The sequence below is a fragment of the Aulonocara sp. 'chitande type north' Nkhata Bay genome, linkage group LG14, assembly GCF_057382095.1.
Source record: "Aulonocara sp. 'chitande type north' Nkhata Bay isolate Kocher_YH1m ecotype deep benthic linkage group LG14, A_spYH_male_GT1.1, whole genome shotgun sequence".
NCBI lineage: Eukaryota > Metazoa > Chordata > Actinopteri > Cichliformes > Cichlidae > Aulonocara > Aulonocara sp. 'chitande type north' Nkhata Bay.
The window spans coordinates 3,925,497-3,941,943 of record NC_141357.1 but is presented as its reverse complement, the minus strand read 5'-3'; the positions used below and the strand labels follow the sequence as shown (position 1 = coordinate 3,941,943).

The 16,447-nt window shown below is 39.0% G+C and overlaps 1 protein-coding gene and 1 long non-coding RNA gene across 2 annotated transcripts; one reads left to right on the top strand and one right to left on the bottom strand.

The window, feature by feature from the left end:
- Window positions 1-1,703: 1,703 nt before the first annotated feature.
- LOC147313891 (uncharacterized) lies at window positions 1,704-3,903 on the bottom strand. The gene is made up of 3 exons (XR_015124819.1): window positions 3,317-3,903; window positions 2,853-2,945; window positions 1,704-2,214 (listed from the first exon to the last, which is right to left on the bottom strand). It is a non-coding gene; the product is annotated as an uncharacterized LOC147313891 (long non-coding RNA).
- Window positions 3,904-7,143: 3,240 nt separating this feature from the next.
- LOC147313890 (dehydrogenase/reductase SDR family member 13-like) lies at window positions 7,144-13,062 on the top strand. The gene is made up of 5 exons (XM_086260605.1): window positions 7,144-7,323; window positions 8,560-8,678; window positions 11,881-12,004; window positions 12,076-12,402; window positions 12,519-13,062. The coding sequence occupies exons 1-5, from the start codon at window positions 7,197-7,199 to the stop codon at window positions 12,776-12,778; spliced, it is 957 nt and encodes a 318-aa protein (XP_086116731.1). The 5' UTR covers window positions 7,144-7,196; the 3' UTR covers window positions 12,779-13,062.
- Window positions 13,063-16,447: the final 3,385 nt, after the last annotated feature.

Sequence of the window (16,447 nt, the reverse complement as noted above, 5' to 3'; positions counted from 1 at the left end):
TGAGCACTTGAAGTGAAGTGAAGATGATTGAACACAACTTACCTCATTCACCCATTCATACGGGCACTTTTTCTGTAGGTTTTTTTGGTCACTAGAATTTGGAGTGTTGTTGTCATGATTATACTGTATCATGGTTTAAGCATTTCAGCCACTGTAAGTGCTGAACAAGTCATGACACATATGTACAGCCAGTGGGCCTACCCTCATCACACGTCTGAGTACGTGGCTCTTGTATGAATGATAATCTTTCAATCAAGGTATCAATTTAGGAAACTGAGCTAAGGATGTTTTTAAATGACACTGCACATAAAACAACGCAGGGTGCATGCTTACACTGTTATTCATACTTTCTACTTACTCTCATCCTCCTCACCAGGAGGACGAGGTCACAAATTCAACAAAAACAGGTCCTTAGTTCAGTTCAAGAGTGCAGACCTTCCAAAGTGTTTTTCTTATGGTATGACAACAGTGAGTATGAGAACAACTGAGAAGAACATAGAAACACACAGTTCATGAGAAATGTGAACCACTAACCTATAATAAAATATTCAAATATAAATATGGAGAGAGAAGGAATTGTATCAACTGGTATCAATGATCATTTTAAAAGGTACTGAAAGGTGTCGGGAAAGGTCGAGGGATTAAGCATATTTTCCCTGAAAAGCCTTTAGCTAAACCAAAATGCTGCAGCAAGAATGCTGACAGGGATTAGACAGAGAGATATTCCTCTTTTATTGGCTATATTCCTATATTCTTCTTCATTGGCTCCCTGTTAAATCCAGAATTGAATTTAAAATTCTTCTCCTCAAACACAAGGAGAAGGTCTTGAATATTCAGGCTCCATGTTATCTTAATGACCTTATAGTACCATATGACCCCATTAGAGCACTTCACTCTCAGACTGCAGGCTGACTTGTGGTTCCTAGAGTATTTAAAAGTAGAATGGGAGGCAGAGCCTTCAGCTTTCAGGCCCTTCTTCTGCAGAACCAGCTCCCTGGTTGGATTTGGGAAACAGACACCCTCTCCGTCTTTCCTTTTTGATCAAACATATAGTTAGGACTACACTCAAAAAAATAACTCTTTAAATGAACATAAAAAAATCATGGAAAGAATTTCCACGTGATTAAATTGCTTTATTTTAGCATTATGCAATTCTGTTACTCCAACTTAATGCACTCAAGTTGGACCAACTTAATTAAAGATTGATGAATCAACGTATTTACTGCATTTTGATCCAATATATTTTAATAGTGTTGATCCAACTTAAAGAGTTTTGTTCTTTAAGTTGGATCAATTCAACTCAATTGAATTGATCCAACTTAAACCGACTCAATTCAGTAGGTTTTCTCCAACTAATTTACTAAATTTGGTCCCAGCTTAAGTTAATTGAGTTGAACCAACTCATACAAATTAAGTTATTCCAACACAAGTCTTTAATGCTAATAGAAAGCAATTTAATCACGTGGAAATTCTTTCCATGATTATTTTAAGTTAATTTAAAGAGTAATTTTTTGGAGCATTTAACAAAGTCTAGAGCCTGGTTAACATACATTTCACTATTACATCTAAAAGGTAAATAAAAATTTGTCATACACATCTTTTTGTTTTCTCCAATTTATTGAATTTATAGCAAATTTCACATAATGTATAAAGAATACATGAAATGCAAGTACAAGTTACATAACAGAAAAAAAAGTAGTGGACAAAGTGGAAAGTTAACCTGTTAAAACAATTTTTTAACAACAATGAATGGCTGAATCAGGTGATTTTCCGATGACCAATACAACTACTTTGAAGGTCAACAGATGCACTTTCAAAAAAGAAAATATCTGCAATTATTTTAGGTTCATGGTCCAGATACATGGTGTAGCTGTTGTAATGGAAACATTTCTCAACGAGAAAATAGTCTTTTGAGAACCTGTACTTTGTGTGCTGTTGGATAGTTTGTGTGCATCTAATTCCATAAGAATCTTCTGCAGGACCTCAAAGGTGTACCTGAGTTCCAGAGGGTAGCTCAGGTTCAGTGAATAGACCAGACCAAGCAACATTGTCACTGCAAAAACTACACTGCCCAACTCACCCATCACTTCCACCCCCTCTAGAACAATCACAACATCCTGAGGGTCATCGCCAGGCTCCGCACCCTCTGACCGAATGACACAGATTCCAAAGACTGTCTCTGCTATGGCAGTGGCGATGCTTTTTATCAACTTCCTGTGACAATAAAACAAACAAAAAAAAGATAATGATTTCTCACTAATGTCCATTGCAAACAGTTTTAAAAGTAAATATCTGTTTTACATTAATGTAAAATACCTAAAAGCTTTACTCATTCAAGCCTTATAATAATGTAAATGTAATCAAAAATGACTGCCCGATATTTTTCCTGACTCAAGAGAAGTTCATTCAATACCTCAACAATGTCCTGTCTTTCAAAATCTTGAGTTGTGATAGGGGTGACTGTGGCACAGGAGGTAGAGCAAGTTGTCTACTGGTTTAATCCCTGTCTTCTCTAATCTGATACTAAAACTATCAATGGGTAACATACTGAACCCCAAGTTGCTCCTGATACATCCATTGAAGTGTAAATGTTACATAAAAATCTTGTATGAATGTGTGTATGAATGAGGTTATTATAATGATATTATAATAATGATAGTATAAAACACTCAAGAATGGTGTGTGTAGTATCCAGTGAGAAACTTAAAGCTCTTACTTTTCCTATTTTAAAAGGTATTTTTTACAGCCACCGGTAATTTATAGGAAAACCCCATCCCCTGAAACTTTTTGTATGTAGTTCAAGCTTATCTTTGATCATCTCCTTAGTTAAGGATACAGGCAAGTTAACATACCAGGTAATCCTTCACCAGCTTCTCAGGATCTTCATTCAGGTACATGCAAAGACCTTTGGTGATGTATTCTCTTCTGATTTCAACAGCATCAGTCTTTATACACAGAGGGGGGAAAAAAACAAATATATAGGGAAATCCATCTCAACGACCTAGCAGTGGGATTAAAGAACTATTAGTTGAATTACCAGGAATTTGTGAGAAATACAGAGGCTATTGTTTTACAGTCTTAATCTTTTCAAATAGTATTTATGCATTTTAGACAAGTCTGTCATTTTAATATTGTTTTGTAAATTGTGTATTAATTTAATCATGCCATACCCCCAATTCAAGAAAGTTTAGATGATGTGTACATAAAATCAGAATGCAATGTTTTCTTGGTCTCAAAAGTATATGTCACTTACAAATGAATATATTACATTTTTAACATGGGAATGTGATAATTTTTAAGAAAAATATTAGCTCACTATGAATTTGATGAACTGGCCTGCCAGCTCTCCAGACCTTTCACCACCTGATAAGATTAAACATTTATTATCTTTACAGGAGGGAACTGCAAGTCTCCAAGTTTATTAAGTAGAAAAATATTTAATTTCAAAAAAATTAAAAAACAGGAAAACATATCTGTTCATGTTTTGTCTTTCCTCCTCAGTGTACTAAAAACACATAAATTGTTAAATAAACCACTGTCCATCAGTTGCAACTTACAAACTTACAAATTTCAACAACCCACATGTAAAATGTAAATTTATCACAACAGTCTCTGTGGTAGAGCCAAACTAGCTTATGTGCAGAGGTTAAGTTATAAACAATATCTATATTTGGAGTAGCTAAGTCTTTCATATTAGGCTATCATGCTAGCATGACATTGTGCTATATTCTTGCACTAACGTGTTAGCTAGCTAGAATGGCATAAACAAACAGATATTTAAAAAAACAAACAAAAAAAACAAATGTGAATAAATAGAACTGAAAAGAATCGACAAACTAATGATACCTTTGTGCAAAAAGTATTTTCATCAAGATGGATGAAGATAGATTCACTCTTACCTTTCCAAGATGACCGCGAAGCAAACCATGTGCTTTCCTGCCTCTTGTTGTTTAGAATCTCACATGATCTTGTGATATCGCGAGTCTTTAAGGCAGCTAACCACTCTTGTTAGATTTTATCATGTCATATCAACAAGAATAAATTTAAGAGGCGCTAAGTTGGTAAATTTCATGTAGATCTTATATGATTTTATTACGTTCACCTTAGAAACATAAATTCATTGTGTTCAAATTACATGTTAGAGTCTTGTAAATGCAATAACCATCAAATTTCACTTTTTTGAGTGTAGATCAGGTGACCTTGAGTCCTCCCTTAATTATGCTTAAAAAGGCTATGCAGCTGGAGGCTTCACATGATGCACTGAGTGTTTCTTTTTCACTCACCATGTGTTTATAAACCACTCTGCATTCAACCAGTAGTTATTATTAATCACTGGCTCTCTTCCACAGTATGTCTTCATCCTGTCTTCCTCACCTGGTCGGGGCAGATAACCACCCCTCCTTCAGCCTGGTCTGAATTGAACTGAATAGATGATCTGCTGTGGCAGCATCTAAAGGGAGCAGCTGGAAGAAGAAGAAGAAGAAGAAGAAGAAGAAGAAGAAGAAGAAGAAGGGGAGGAAGAAGAAAAACACCAAAAACATGGAAGGGACTTCTTCTCTTTCAGCAAGTCCTCTTGGGGTCCTCTGCTTCCATCACACCAAATGCTTAGCAATCCAGTTCTAAAATCTGAATCTTTTCTGTAGTTCTACCTCTTTGTGGTCTTTCATTTTCTCCTGCCTGCAGCTCCACCTTCAACATCCTTTGTACATCCAATAACCCTCGTCTGCACATCTCCAAACCATCTCAGCCATGCTTCTCTAACTTACCTCCCAATGATTTATTCATTTCAAATCTCATCTATCCTGGTCACTCCCAGTTAAAATCTTCAGTTTCAGCATTCTGTCTTTTTGTCAGTGCTCCAAACCATACATAATTGCAGGTCTCATTATGCTCTTCTAAACCTTCCCTTTCACATTTGCTGTTATCTTTCTTCCCAAATCCCCACTAACACTTGTCTCCACCTTAATGACTTGTGATGTTCTATTAAGGTCATTCTATCTGAGGTCACTGTGGACCGTCTGCTCAACCATCTCAGATTTCCCTAAAAGTTTTACGACAACATGTCATAAAAAACTGCATGCCAACAGTGAAGTGATTTTAAAATGGTATAAAAGTACAACAGTCAGCATGTCATGCATGTATGGAACACTTATAATAAACTGTATATTAATAAAGTACCAATTAATTCATTAATAAATAATAATTTACTTCTCAGGAGCTTTAAAGCAAAACTCCAACATGTTATAGGATGTTATTGTTGTTGGGCAGTATTTAGGAGTGGACTTAGCTTAAGGCTAATCAGTGGACCAAAGGTTATGGCAAATGTTCAGATCACACCCTTACTTTTACTGCTACCCAGTTATTCACCTAACCATATAAAAAACAAGTCTAACTTGATTTTAGTCTGGGTGACCTGACAACTACGGAGCCCCGCAAGGGACATGGGAGAAAAAAAATTACGATGAACTTTTGCGAGATCTCGCAAAACAAACTCGGGATCTTGCAAAGCTTTTGAGAGATTTCGCAAAAGTTGAATTCCAACAATGGCGGCAGCTACTTAGTTGTAATATTACTCTTTCTGGGTCACAAAATAAACTTTTAAGATATTTTGAGGTGTGAATGTAGTTGTGTAAACGTCAAATATCTGCTCGGTTTACAAGACATCACATATTTCTGACACCCACCATCTCGAAGCTAACGGGAGGTCGAGACCTACTACAGTTTGTTTTGCGAGATCTCGTTTACATGATGGATGACAGGTTTCAAAGTAAAACAAAAGTCACTGTGTGAGCACAGCTTTTTTTCTCTGTGGCGAATACACTGCTGTGTCACTGTGACTACTCTACATGCTAATGAGGGATGGTTTCACACAAAGGCGACCTTCTGCTCCTACGTTAATGAGCAGAGTGCAGTGCCATAGCAAAAGAGTGTTGTTTAGTATGAACGTTCCTTTTTAGAGTCAGATAAACCAAACCGCTTTTTAAGAGCTATCAAGATTATAATATGTCAGTTAAAATACAGATTCATGAAATCCCATTTTCCTTTACTGACTGACACAACCATGTCTTTTAAAAAAACATTTTAAGTACTTAAACCTCTTGTGATTTCAAAGGGTCTCAGCTCTTACAAGACACAAAGAGTTCTCTGGTACCTTGCTGTAACTTTTACTGTACACAGGGAAGGGTTGGAGAGTGGGGGTGTGGGTGATTGGTGTGGAGAGAAAGGAGGGTTTTTCCCCCCAACTAAGGATTAACTAATTGTTAAATAATTCATATTACAGTGACAGGACTGACAGGAATCATGACAGTAGCAATATCAAGTTTGCTGTATTGTTATCTACCATCCACCTAAATCCTAAAATAATCCTGGTCTCAGCTATTGTCACATTTTTGTCAGTTTGTTACCTTCACCTGAAGGTGCTGTTAAGCAAGAATTAATTGATTAATAATGATAAGCACAAGCCAACGTTCTGTTTAAAATCATTAACAGACTCCTTAGTGCTGATCCAGCTTCTTTTCCTGCCAAATCTTCGGATGACTGTGAAAAATTCCCAAATTTCTTTGCTGGCAACATCAGTGATATCACATTACAGTTCAAGTTTAAATTAATCACTTTCATCTAACTCCAGCCCAAATTACTTTAAATCATCCATTGTCTTGATCTGCCAAAAAAAACCTTTCATTTAAGAAATTTTTAATAAATTTATTAATTTGAAAACAAAAATTTCTATGCTTCAATAACCGACAATATTTCATTTGAGTCCTTCTAGATTTATCTGCAGCCTTGCCACTCTCATCAGAAGATTAGAAAATTGGGCTAGCATGATAAAAGCTTGTTTTAGCAGTGCCAGTGACAGTGGACACAGTGGTAACCGGGGGATTTGGGGCAGTGACCTGACCACCAAGCCAAGAAAAAATCCGAGATCTCTGCCCAGAAAAGGGCAACAGAAATACTCTGCAGGACCCTCAAGGCTCCAGACCTGTGGCAGAGGACTTTATCTAAAAAAATACTTTTCTTTTCTTTTCTTTTCAAGAACTGCGGATCTGACGCTGGCGCTAAGTAAATCTGAATGAATGAGAATAGAAACGACAGAGGGCAGCAGAGAGCCTTTGTTGCTGCTGGTAGCCGCAAATAGTGATAGAAGAAGAGACAGTCACTTGGTTACGAAGAATTGAGCAGTGTTTGGAAGTGTCGTAATGTCGGCTTTACTATGCCTCATAGCGGGATTCGTATCGTTTTATGTGTTAGTTTATTACTGTGTGTTTAGATCCGCGAGATGCTCCAGTTCAGTGAAGCTTAAGGGCAAGACGGCCATTGTTACAGGTAACACGCCCCACTGTCCGCTCATATCATCAACTGTAAACACAGTCACTAACTCACGTAAGTTGCGCAATCTTACCATTGTCCAGTCAGGTCCCAGCTTACTGCTGGTTTGAGTAAAAGTCAGCAGTGATACTTGAAAAATCGCGAAGTCCTTTTAGAATCAGCCGAAAGGGACACACTCCTTCTGAATGATAAAACTATGTTTCTGAAACAACTGTTACCGACGGGCTGTGTCTCTATTTCAAAATGAAAACAAAGATGGCAGTTCGCTGCCTGTTGTAAAAAGGACTTATAAATTAGTTAACGTCTTTGAAAATCTTTCATCATTAAGTAGAGGGATTTTTGTCATGCTGATGTTTAAAATAGTCTCCGAAGATTGTAAAAATGTATTCGGAATCGGAGTAAAAGTTGTGAAACTAGCTTCGCTTTTTTTCCAGGTATCAATTGTTTATTCTTTTATAGGAAAAATAAAACAAAAAACTATTAGTTTTAAATGGTTAGCTCTGTGGGTGGTCTGAAAAGCAAAGTGAAACATTTGTGACTTCAAGATGATTAGCAGAGGACTCGGCGTCCACCTGAAATACAACTTTATTTATATAGCACATTTAAAAAACCAACAGTACACCAAAGTGCTTTACAATAGAAACAGGGAAATTAAGACATGATTAAATAAAAGGCCATTAACAATGTACCACATATGTACAACTCCATGTACCATATGTACAGACAGGTACATAGATACAAATGGAGCCAAATATAAAATAGGGGCACTAACTAGATGGAAAAGTTAGGTTAAATAAGTGAGTTTTTAAACGTAATTTAAAAGATAGAATGGATAGCGATGGGAAGGTTGTTCCACAGGTTTGGTGCAACCAGGGCAAAAGCACGGTCACCCCTAGATTTAAGTCTAGATTTAGGCTGAACCAAGAGTAATTGGGCTGAAGACCTTTTGAACCCACAGTGTCCTCTGAGTTTTTAGCGAGGTCCACCCTCATGCTTCGTGTCTCATTTTTAAATACAAAGGTCAACTGTAAAAACGGATATCTGTACATTTGCACTGTTTTCCACTTTTGATGTGTAATTCTATCACAAGACTGTGAATTTAACTGAACATGTAACAGGTAAAAACAGTCTTAGATTGAATTTTCATTAGATACCCAGAGATAATGCCACTGTATTCACAATGACACCTTTGCCAGTGGTTTGCTGAGATGTTTGAATTGCTTTTCTGAACAGGAAGCAACACTGGCATTGGTAAGTCCACAGCTTTGCAGCTGGCGAAACGAGGAGCCAGGGTGATCCTGGCCTGCCGTAACAAGGAGAGAGGAGAGGCTGCCGCTTACGACATCCGCAGAGTAAGAAGTCAGAGACTGACACACAGCAGGCACTATCCTGTGCCACAGTCAGTTGAGAGAACTAGTTGGTAGTTTCATTTTTTTTCATTTTAACTGAAAAACTTACAGGAGTGTTCACTCAATCACTAAAAATGAGAAAGAGTAAGTTATTAAAAATCAATTTTAGTATATATATTGTGAAAGTTTTTAGACCTTTGTCTTTATGCATGCTCAATCATCCAAGTAAGCAAATCTCAGAAAGTTGTTTCGGTTCAGAGGTGGGCAATGCTTATCACATGCTGCTACCTGCCCAACAGTGAAGCATGGTGTTCGAGGGATTGTCCTGTGGTAGTGCTTGTCAGTAGCAGGAACATGAAGACTGATCACAAATGAGGGAAGGATGAATCCATCCATATACAGAAAGAAACGCACTCCTGACAGCAGCGACCTATAATTGAGGTTACGAGTAGAAGTAAACAGTAAGGGTAACACTGCAGTGGCCTCTAGCTGTGTTTTAGTGGTTTCAGCCAGAGCCCGTCTCTTTGGTGGAGATGTAGAGTTGGATGTCTCGAGACCACTTTTACGTGGTCTCTTGGTCTCGACGGACTTTTGTCTTGGTCTTGGTCTCGCTGTCTCGGTCTTGCGTTCTGAAATCGACATAGTGTTCGGGAGATTTGGAGTCAACCATCGGCGGAGCGGGGGGTGGCTTACTGGGCTTAAGCCCGGGTCATTTTTTCAGAAGCCCTGGGTCTTTTGGAGTGTAATTTGTTTCATAGTTAGATGCCTGACTGTATAAACTGTATAAAACAAAAAATAAACACAATACTCGAAGCACAGAGCGCACAGTCGTAAATTCCCCCTAATTTTGGTATGATCCGAGCTCAGGCACTAGGCGACTGAGCACAGCACCCATGTGAGCGAGGGGGGAGAAGCTGCTGCCTGCGAGTTTGCTGCAGACAGAGGAGAGCTTAAGTTTGACCAGGTACCAAAGCAAATCATTCGTACTGTACAAATAATGTAAATATGAAGGTTTATCACAAAAGACTGAGATTAAACTGATCACTTGGTTGCGTTACTTGCTCTTCGAGTGAATCAACAAATGGATAAATAAAAAGCCGAACAGCAATGCTGATTTTTTAGAGAGTCTTAGCTTACATTTCATATTTTCAGTTGTTTCCCCTCCACGGCTAAACAAACTCTCTAAATCGGTTTCAGTTATGTACTGATGAACACAACAATGGACATAAGGAGCTTCTTTCAAAGAAAAAACTCAGGTAGATGTTATTTTATATATTATGCTTTGTATGTTGTTCAGTATATTTCTATGCAAAACAAGAGGAATTTCAATACACAGCAGTATATTCACAGTTTAAACCAGATATTTACAAACACTTTATGGAGAAAACATAAAACCTTTTTTTTTTTTTACTGTTAAACATCAATTTAGACTGAACTAAAATATTGAAATAAATATTGAAATATCTTTTGAATTAGTTAAATGTCAGAATAAAGAGAGACAGAGCTTCTATTTTTTATCACTTTCATCAAATTTAGGAGTACATATACACTAAGTTTATTGTAAATTAATAAGAAACCTGCAGACGATTCCATTCTGAGCTGAAGAAGATTCTGATAGGTTAGTAGAGTCCATGTGAGTAAATTGGTGGCACACCTGCAGATGCATATAAGGCAAAACACAGAGCCTGTTTCTGTGACATGGGAAAATCAAGAGATGTCAACCAAAACACCAGGAAAAGAACTGTGGAGCTCCATAAGTGTGGCTCAGTTTTGAATACAATTTGGTGCCATTTACAATTAAGAAATACAGATAGTTTCTCTCTTTACTCTTAAAGTTAACAAATATGTTTTTTATATTTATCAATCTAAAAAAAATAAACATTTAGTCTGATTTGATGTTACAATTAAAAAAGTGTTTCTGTTTTGATCTGAAGAGTTTGTAAATATCTGGTTTCAACTGTATATTTGAAGATGTTGGTGTTTGGTTTGATTGTCAGCACAAAGAGGGAGAGAGGAACAGAGAGGGAGAGAGAGAGGAACAGAGAGGGAGATGGAGAATGAGGACAGAACAGAGATGGAACAAGAGCAGGTGAGACACACATGTTAGTCAAATGGTTGTTTGCCAAAAGTATCACCGTATCATAGGTCCTCATGTATCTCGTACCTAGTGTTTCTTTTTAGGTTTGTTATTTTTCAAATTCTATATTTATTAAGTTATGCAGGCTTGTTTACACAACAAGGCTAAATAATTATATAAACGTTTCTGAATCTAAATAGTGGACTTTGGTAGAATTAAAAAATAAGTGTAGTGCAGGTCTATGATGATTTTTAGTGCTACTATCATCTAGTTCTGATTCTGGTTCTGTTTTGGTTAAATCCTAAGTAGTCCTGATTTTGAGCTGTTGTAGTCCTGTTTTAATTCCGGATCAGTTCTGGGTCTGGTTGAATTGGGGTTTAGTCCGCCTGTCTTTGTTCTGCCTTGCTGCTTAATTAAAAAACTAGTTTAAGGTGTCCTGCACATGTGATATATATTTTTTGTCTGTATGAAGTCATTCTTTTTTGAACAAAACTCAAAACAGAGCCTATTAATCTTTCAGTCATTTCTACCCTCACTTAATTTCCTTTGGCTGCTCAACTCTCACAAAGTGGCTCAGCTATGCTCCAATCCCTCCATATTGTGGCCAATCACATGCGAGGATATAGGATAATATCATTATGTGAAAAACAGAGAGGGTGAGAAACGCGACAGTCAAGTGGAGCGTGCGTCTGTCCTCTCAGCAAGTAAGTGAGACCGTAGACAGCGGTGAGGAGGGCTGTGCGAAAGCAAAAACACATAAATATGCCTGACACCCGTAAACGAAGCAGCATCTGGCTGCAGTTTAAAGACTTTTTTTGTCTCGTCTTGGTCTCGATACCCTCTGGTCTTGGTCTTGTCTTGGTCTCGGATTAGGTGGTCTTGACTACAAGTCTATGGAGATGTAAGAAAACAAATGATAAAAATAAACGGTACTTTATTTGTATTCGGTATCAGACGCATGGTTAGCATGTAATTCAACAAGCATCAAACAGACATCAGATCTATTTCTAGCGCTTACATAAGGATGTGTTTTAGGTTTTATTTTCAAATGCACCATCATTGTTCAGTCCTGCCAGATATGTGACAGATCTATCGCAGCCTGTCTTACTCAGCAGTTCTGTCCTGTAGGAGAGCGGCAACAACCAGGTGGTGTTTATGCATCTGGATCTGGCGAGTCTGAAATCTGTTCAGAGCTTTGCTGAAACCTTCCTGAAGACCGAGCCCAGACTGGACATCCTCATTAACAATGCAGGTGGGAATGTTGCCATACAGAGAAATGTCGCTGTCTGTTCTATCGATAGTGACTGAAACTTTGTATTGCAGGTGTGATGGGCCTGGGATGTACCGAGGAGGGTTTTGGTATGGCGTTTGGTGTGAACCATCTGGGCCACTTCCTGCTCACCAATCTCCTCCTGGAGCGGCTAAAGCAGTGTGGTCCCAGTAGAGTGGTCACAGTGGCTGCACTGCTGCACCACCTTGGAACCGTTGACTTCTCTCTGCTTAATTCCCAGAAAGATTTGGTGTCAGGTCAGTCTACCTGGGACAGCTTCCAGGCCTACTGTAACAGCAAACTGTGTAATGTGCTTTTTACCAGGGAGTTGTCCAACAAACTGGAGGGCACCAGTGTCTCCTGCTACTGCCTGCACCCAGGTCAGTGTCTGCTTCCATTTTTGGTGTGAGGCTGTGTGTACCACAAGCAAAAGCTACTACAACACTACATGTCCAAATGAGTACCTCTGAGTTAAGATCACCTCTGTTCTTCCCAGGAGTCATCTACACAGAGCTGGGTCGCAGTATGAGCCTGTGGCTGCAGCTTCTCATGATGCCTTTTGCAAAGCTGTTCTTCCTCAGCCTTGAGGAGGGGTCACAGACCACCCTTTACTGTGCTCTACAAGAGGGCATTGAACCCCTCAGTGGACGCTACTTCTCCAATTGTGCGCTGCAACAAGTAGGAGTCAAAGCTCGAGATGATGCCCTGGCAAAGAAGCTGTGGGAAGTGAGTGAGAGGTTATCTGGCTTATCATAAGAGACTCCAGAAAAATTCAAGGACTCTGTGAATACTTTGTAACATAGAGACGATACCACACCTTTGGTTTTATTATGTGCTATTGCTGGGCTGATGGTATGTCAGGTCTTAAGGTTCTCTGGCATTGTGCTATAATTTCAACATGGGGACCATTTTAGATTCTCAAGTGAATAATATGTTTTTTTAACTGTTGTGTAGAAAGAATATTCTACAGTATGTGTCATGTTGTTTTGTATTAATGAAGTAGATATGTTTTATCATTAAAAGTCATATCTGCGTCTCAGCACTGCAGTGAATTGGGCATTTTGTTTTCACATGACGGTTACATTTTTTTGGACCAGTTAAGCCAGTGGCAACGCCTCGATGAAAGCAACAGAGGAAGAAGGTGACAGTTTGGACAAACTGCTATAGCTTTGTGGAGTGGTGCATTTGTTAGCTCGCTTGCCTCGCAGCAAGATGGTTCCCGGCTCAAACTTGACAGTGTGGGGATGAACAAAAGTACTTTACCAGCACAATATAATCTGCAGTATGATCATTGCTTTAACAATGTAACAGATAGCTTTAAGATGGTTATGCATACTGTTATCATATTAATCTTGTATTCCAGATGCAGTTATAACTATTTTATACATATTGCATATCTGTGCTTATTTTGAGTTGATGTTCGGTTCATTAAGGGTCTTAAGCTTCACTGGCGTGACTGTCCAGGTCATTCATGCTGAGGGAAACTAGAACATAGAAGGAATTGCAATACATGCTTACAAAACACTTATATCAGGTCATTTTTATTATCTTTCATACAGTGGGGCAAAAAAGTATTTAGTCAGCCACCGATTGTGCAAGTTCCCCCACTTAAAATGATGACAGAGGTCAGTAATTTGCACCAGAGGTACACTTCAACTGTGAGAGACAGAATGTGAAAAAAAAATCCTTGAATCCACATGGTAGGATTTGTAAAGAATTTATTCGTAAATTAGGGTGGAAAATAAGTATTTGGTCACCTCAAACAAGGAAAATCTCTGGCTCTCACAGACCTGTAACGTCTTCTGTAAGAAGCTTTTCTGTCCCCCACTCGTTACCTGTATGAATGGCACCTGTTTGAACTCATCATCTGTATAAAAGACACCTGTCCACAGCCTCAAACAGTCAGACTCCAAACTCCGCCATGGCCAAGACCAAAGAGCTTTCGAAGGACACCAGGAAAAGTATTGTAGACCTGCACCAGACTGGGAAGAGTGAATCTACAATAGGCAAGCAGCTTGGTGTGAAAAAAATCAACTGTGGGAGCAATCATCAGAAAATGGAAGACATACAAGACCACTGATAATCTCCCTCGATCTGGGGCTCCACGCAAGATCTCATCCCGTGGGGTCAAAATGATCATGAGAACGGTGAGCAAAGATCCCAGAACCACACGGGGGGACCTGGTGAATGACCTGCAGAGAGCTGGGACCAAAGTAACAAAGGTCACCATCAGTAACACACTACAACGGCAGGGAATCAAATCCCGCAGTGCCAGACGTGTTCCGCTGCTGAAGCCAGTGCATGTCCAGGCCCGTCTGAAGTTTGCCAGAGAGCACATGGATGATACAGCAGAGGATTGGGAGAATGTCATGTGGTCAGATGAAACCAAAGTAGAACTTTTTGGTATAAACTCAACTCGTCGTGTTTGGAGGAAGAAGAATACTGAGTTGCATCCCAAGAACACCATACCTACTGTGAAGCATGGGGGTGGAAACATCATGCTATGGGGCTGTTTTTCTGCCAAGGGGACAGGACGACTGATCCGTGTTAAGGACAGAATGAATGGGGCCATGTATCGTGAGATTTTGAGCCAAAACCTCCTTCCATCAGTGAGAACTTTGAAGATGAAACGAGGCTGGGTCTTCCAACATGACAATGATCCAAAACACACCGCCCGGGCAACAAAGGAGTGGCTCCGTAAGAAGCATTTGAAAGTCCTGGAGTGGCCTAGCCAGTCTCCAGACCTCAACCCCATAGAAAATCTGTGGCGGGAGTTGAAAGTCCGTGTTGCTCGGCGACAGCCCCAAAACATCACTGCTCTCGAGAAGATCTGCATGGAGGAATGGGCCAAAATACCAGCTACTGTGTGTGCAAACCTGGTAAAGACCTATAGTAAACGTTTGACCTCTGTTATTGCCAACAAAGGTTATGTTACAAAGTATTGAGTTGTATTTTTGTTATTGACCAAATACTTATTTTCCACCCTGATTTACCAATAAATTCTTTACAAATCCTACCATGTGGATTCATGGATTTTTTTTTTCACATTCTGGCTCTCACAGTTGAAGTGTACCTCTGGTGCAAATTACTGACCTCTGTCATCATTTTAAGTGGGGGAACTTGCACAATCGGTGGCTGACTAAATACTTTTTTGCCCCACTGTATGTTCATGTTCTTGTATTGAGTTTTAAGTAGTATCAGTTGGTTAAAACATTTATTCAATTTATATTACATCTATAAGTTTTAGTAAACTGTTGACACATTTGACAGTGGCCTCTGTTTGACTGTGAGCGTTAGTAGGTGAGAGGTGACATAGAGTGCCGAGTGAGGTCGTGACATATACACACACACACACATTAGTTAGACTCATTTATAGGTGAGAGGTTAGTCATGTCTGCTTGTAACTGCGAAATTGTCTCTGCAAAAGAGGAACAGTTTCCAGACGAGAACTGGAAGTCAAAGGGTTGACCGGAAATACCGGCCATGAAGATAGAAGACAACGTTCTTTTTAAACTGTCTTAAAAGTCATTGTGGTTTTGATTTGACGTATGTATATATTCTGTCTGATGACGCATGAGGGGGCGTCATTAAATTCAAACTCTGATGGTATAAAATATCTGTTTATGCTTTGATTAAGTCGAAGATCAATTGCTGTCTGTGTAAGTGATCTTCCCACGCGTGCATTAAAATCATCGTTTGACTTCACCCGGCCGGATCAGTGTGGTTATTCTTCGATCACCTCTTGTACCCCTTCCTCAATATTGAATCCTTAACAACAGCCAGCTGGGTCCTATCTGCTCGTCCAGTGCCTGTGTGAGTTCTTTTCCAGGTATTCCAGTTTGCTCACACAGTCCCCAGACATGCCTGTTACTTTACTGAAATGGAGACCTGTGTAGCCAGACTCTCACTCAGTGACTCTGAACTGAATAAACAGTTAAAATGCATAAGAACTGGTTCTTTTATAGCATTTTAACCAACATTCACACAAGCACATTTTCTTCTATGTCTAAGTGCTTTTCTCTAACATTCACACTTTTGATTAGGAGATGACCTGCTTTACCTCCTGAGCCACAGCACCCCTAATATGAATAGTGAGCTGTATGTGGTCAGTCCATACCACAGTGGCACAGTACTGTTGTCCAGGAACACCCACAGGTTTTGTCACCTGGACATAGTCATCTGGCCACTATGATTTGACATTGCTCATTGGTAATTTAGTCACTCATCCGAGTGACTTCTTCAGTCTGATGAATGAGTAACTGTTAATGACAGGAAAAAATCTAAAGAATGGAAAGGTGTTAAATTTAAAAACAGTTATTAACATCACAGATTTATGTCTTCTAACAATATTTCATGTAAGCAACACTGGATTGAAGCATAGTATTCTGCATACTTTGGAAACAATGATTTTAATGAATGATTTAC

What these genes read in the sequence shown, in the direction of transcription:
- LOC147313890 (XM_086260605.1), top strand. Translation starts at nt 7,197, where the DNA reads ATGTCGGCTTTACTATGCCTCATAGCGGGATTCGTATCGTTTTATGTG. An exon ending in CAAGACGGCCATTGTTACAG is followed by an intron (nt 7,324 to 8,559) that starts GTAACACGCCCC and finishes TTTTCTGAACAG; the next exon opens with GAAGCAACACTGGCATTGGT. An exon ending in CTGCTACTGCCTGCACCCAG is followed by an intron (nt 12,403 to 12,518) that starts GTCAGTGTCTGC and finishes TGTTCTTCCCAG; the next exon opens with GAGTCATCTACACAGAGCTG.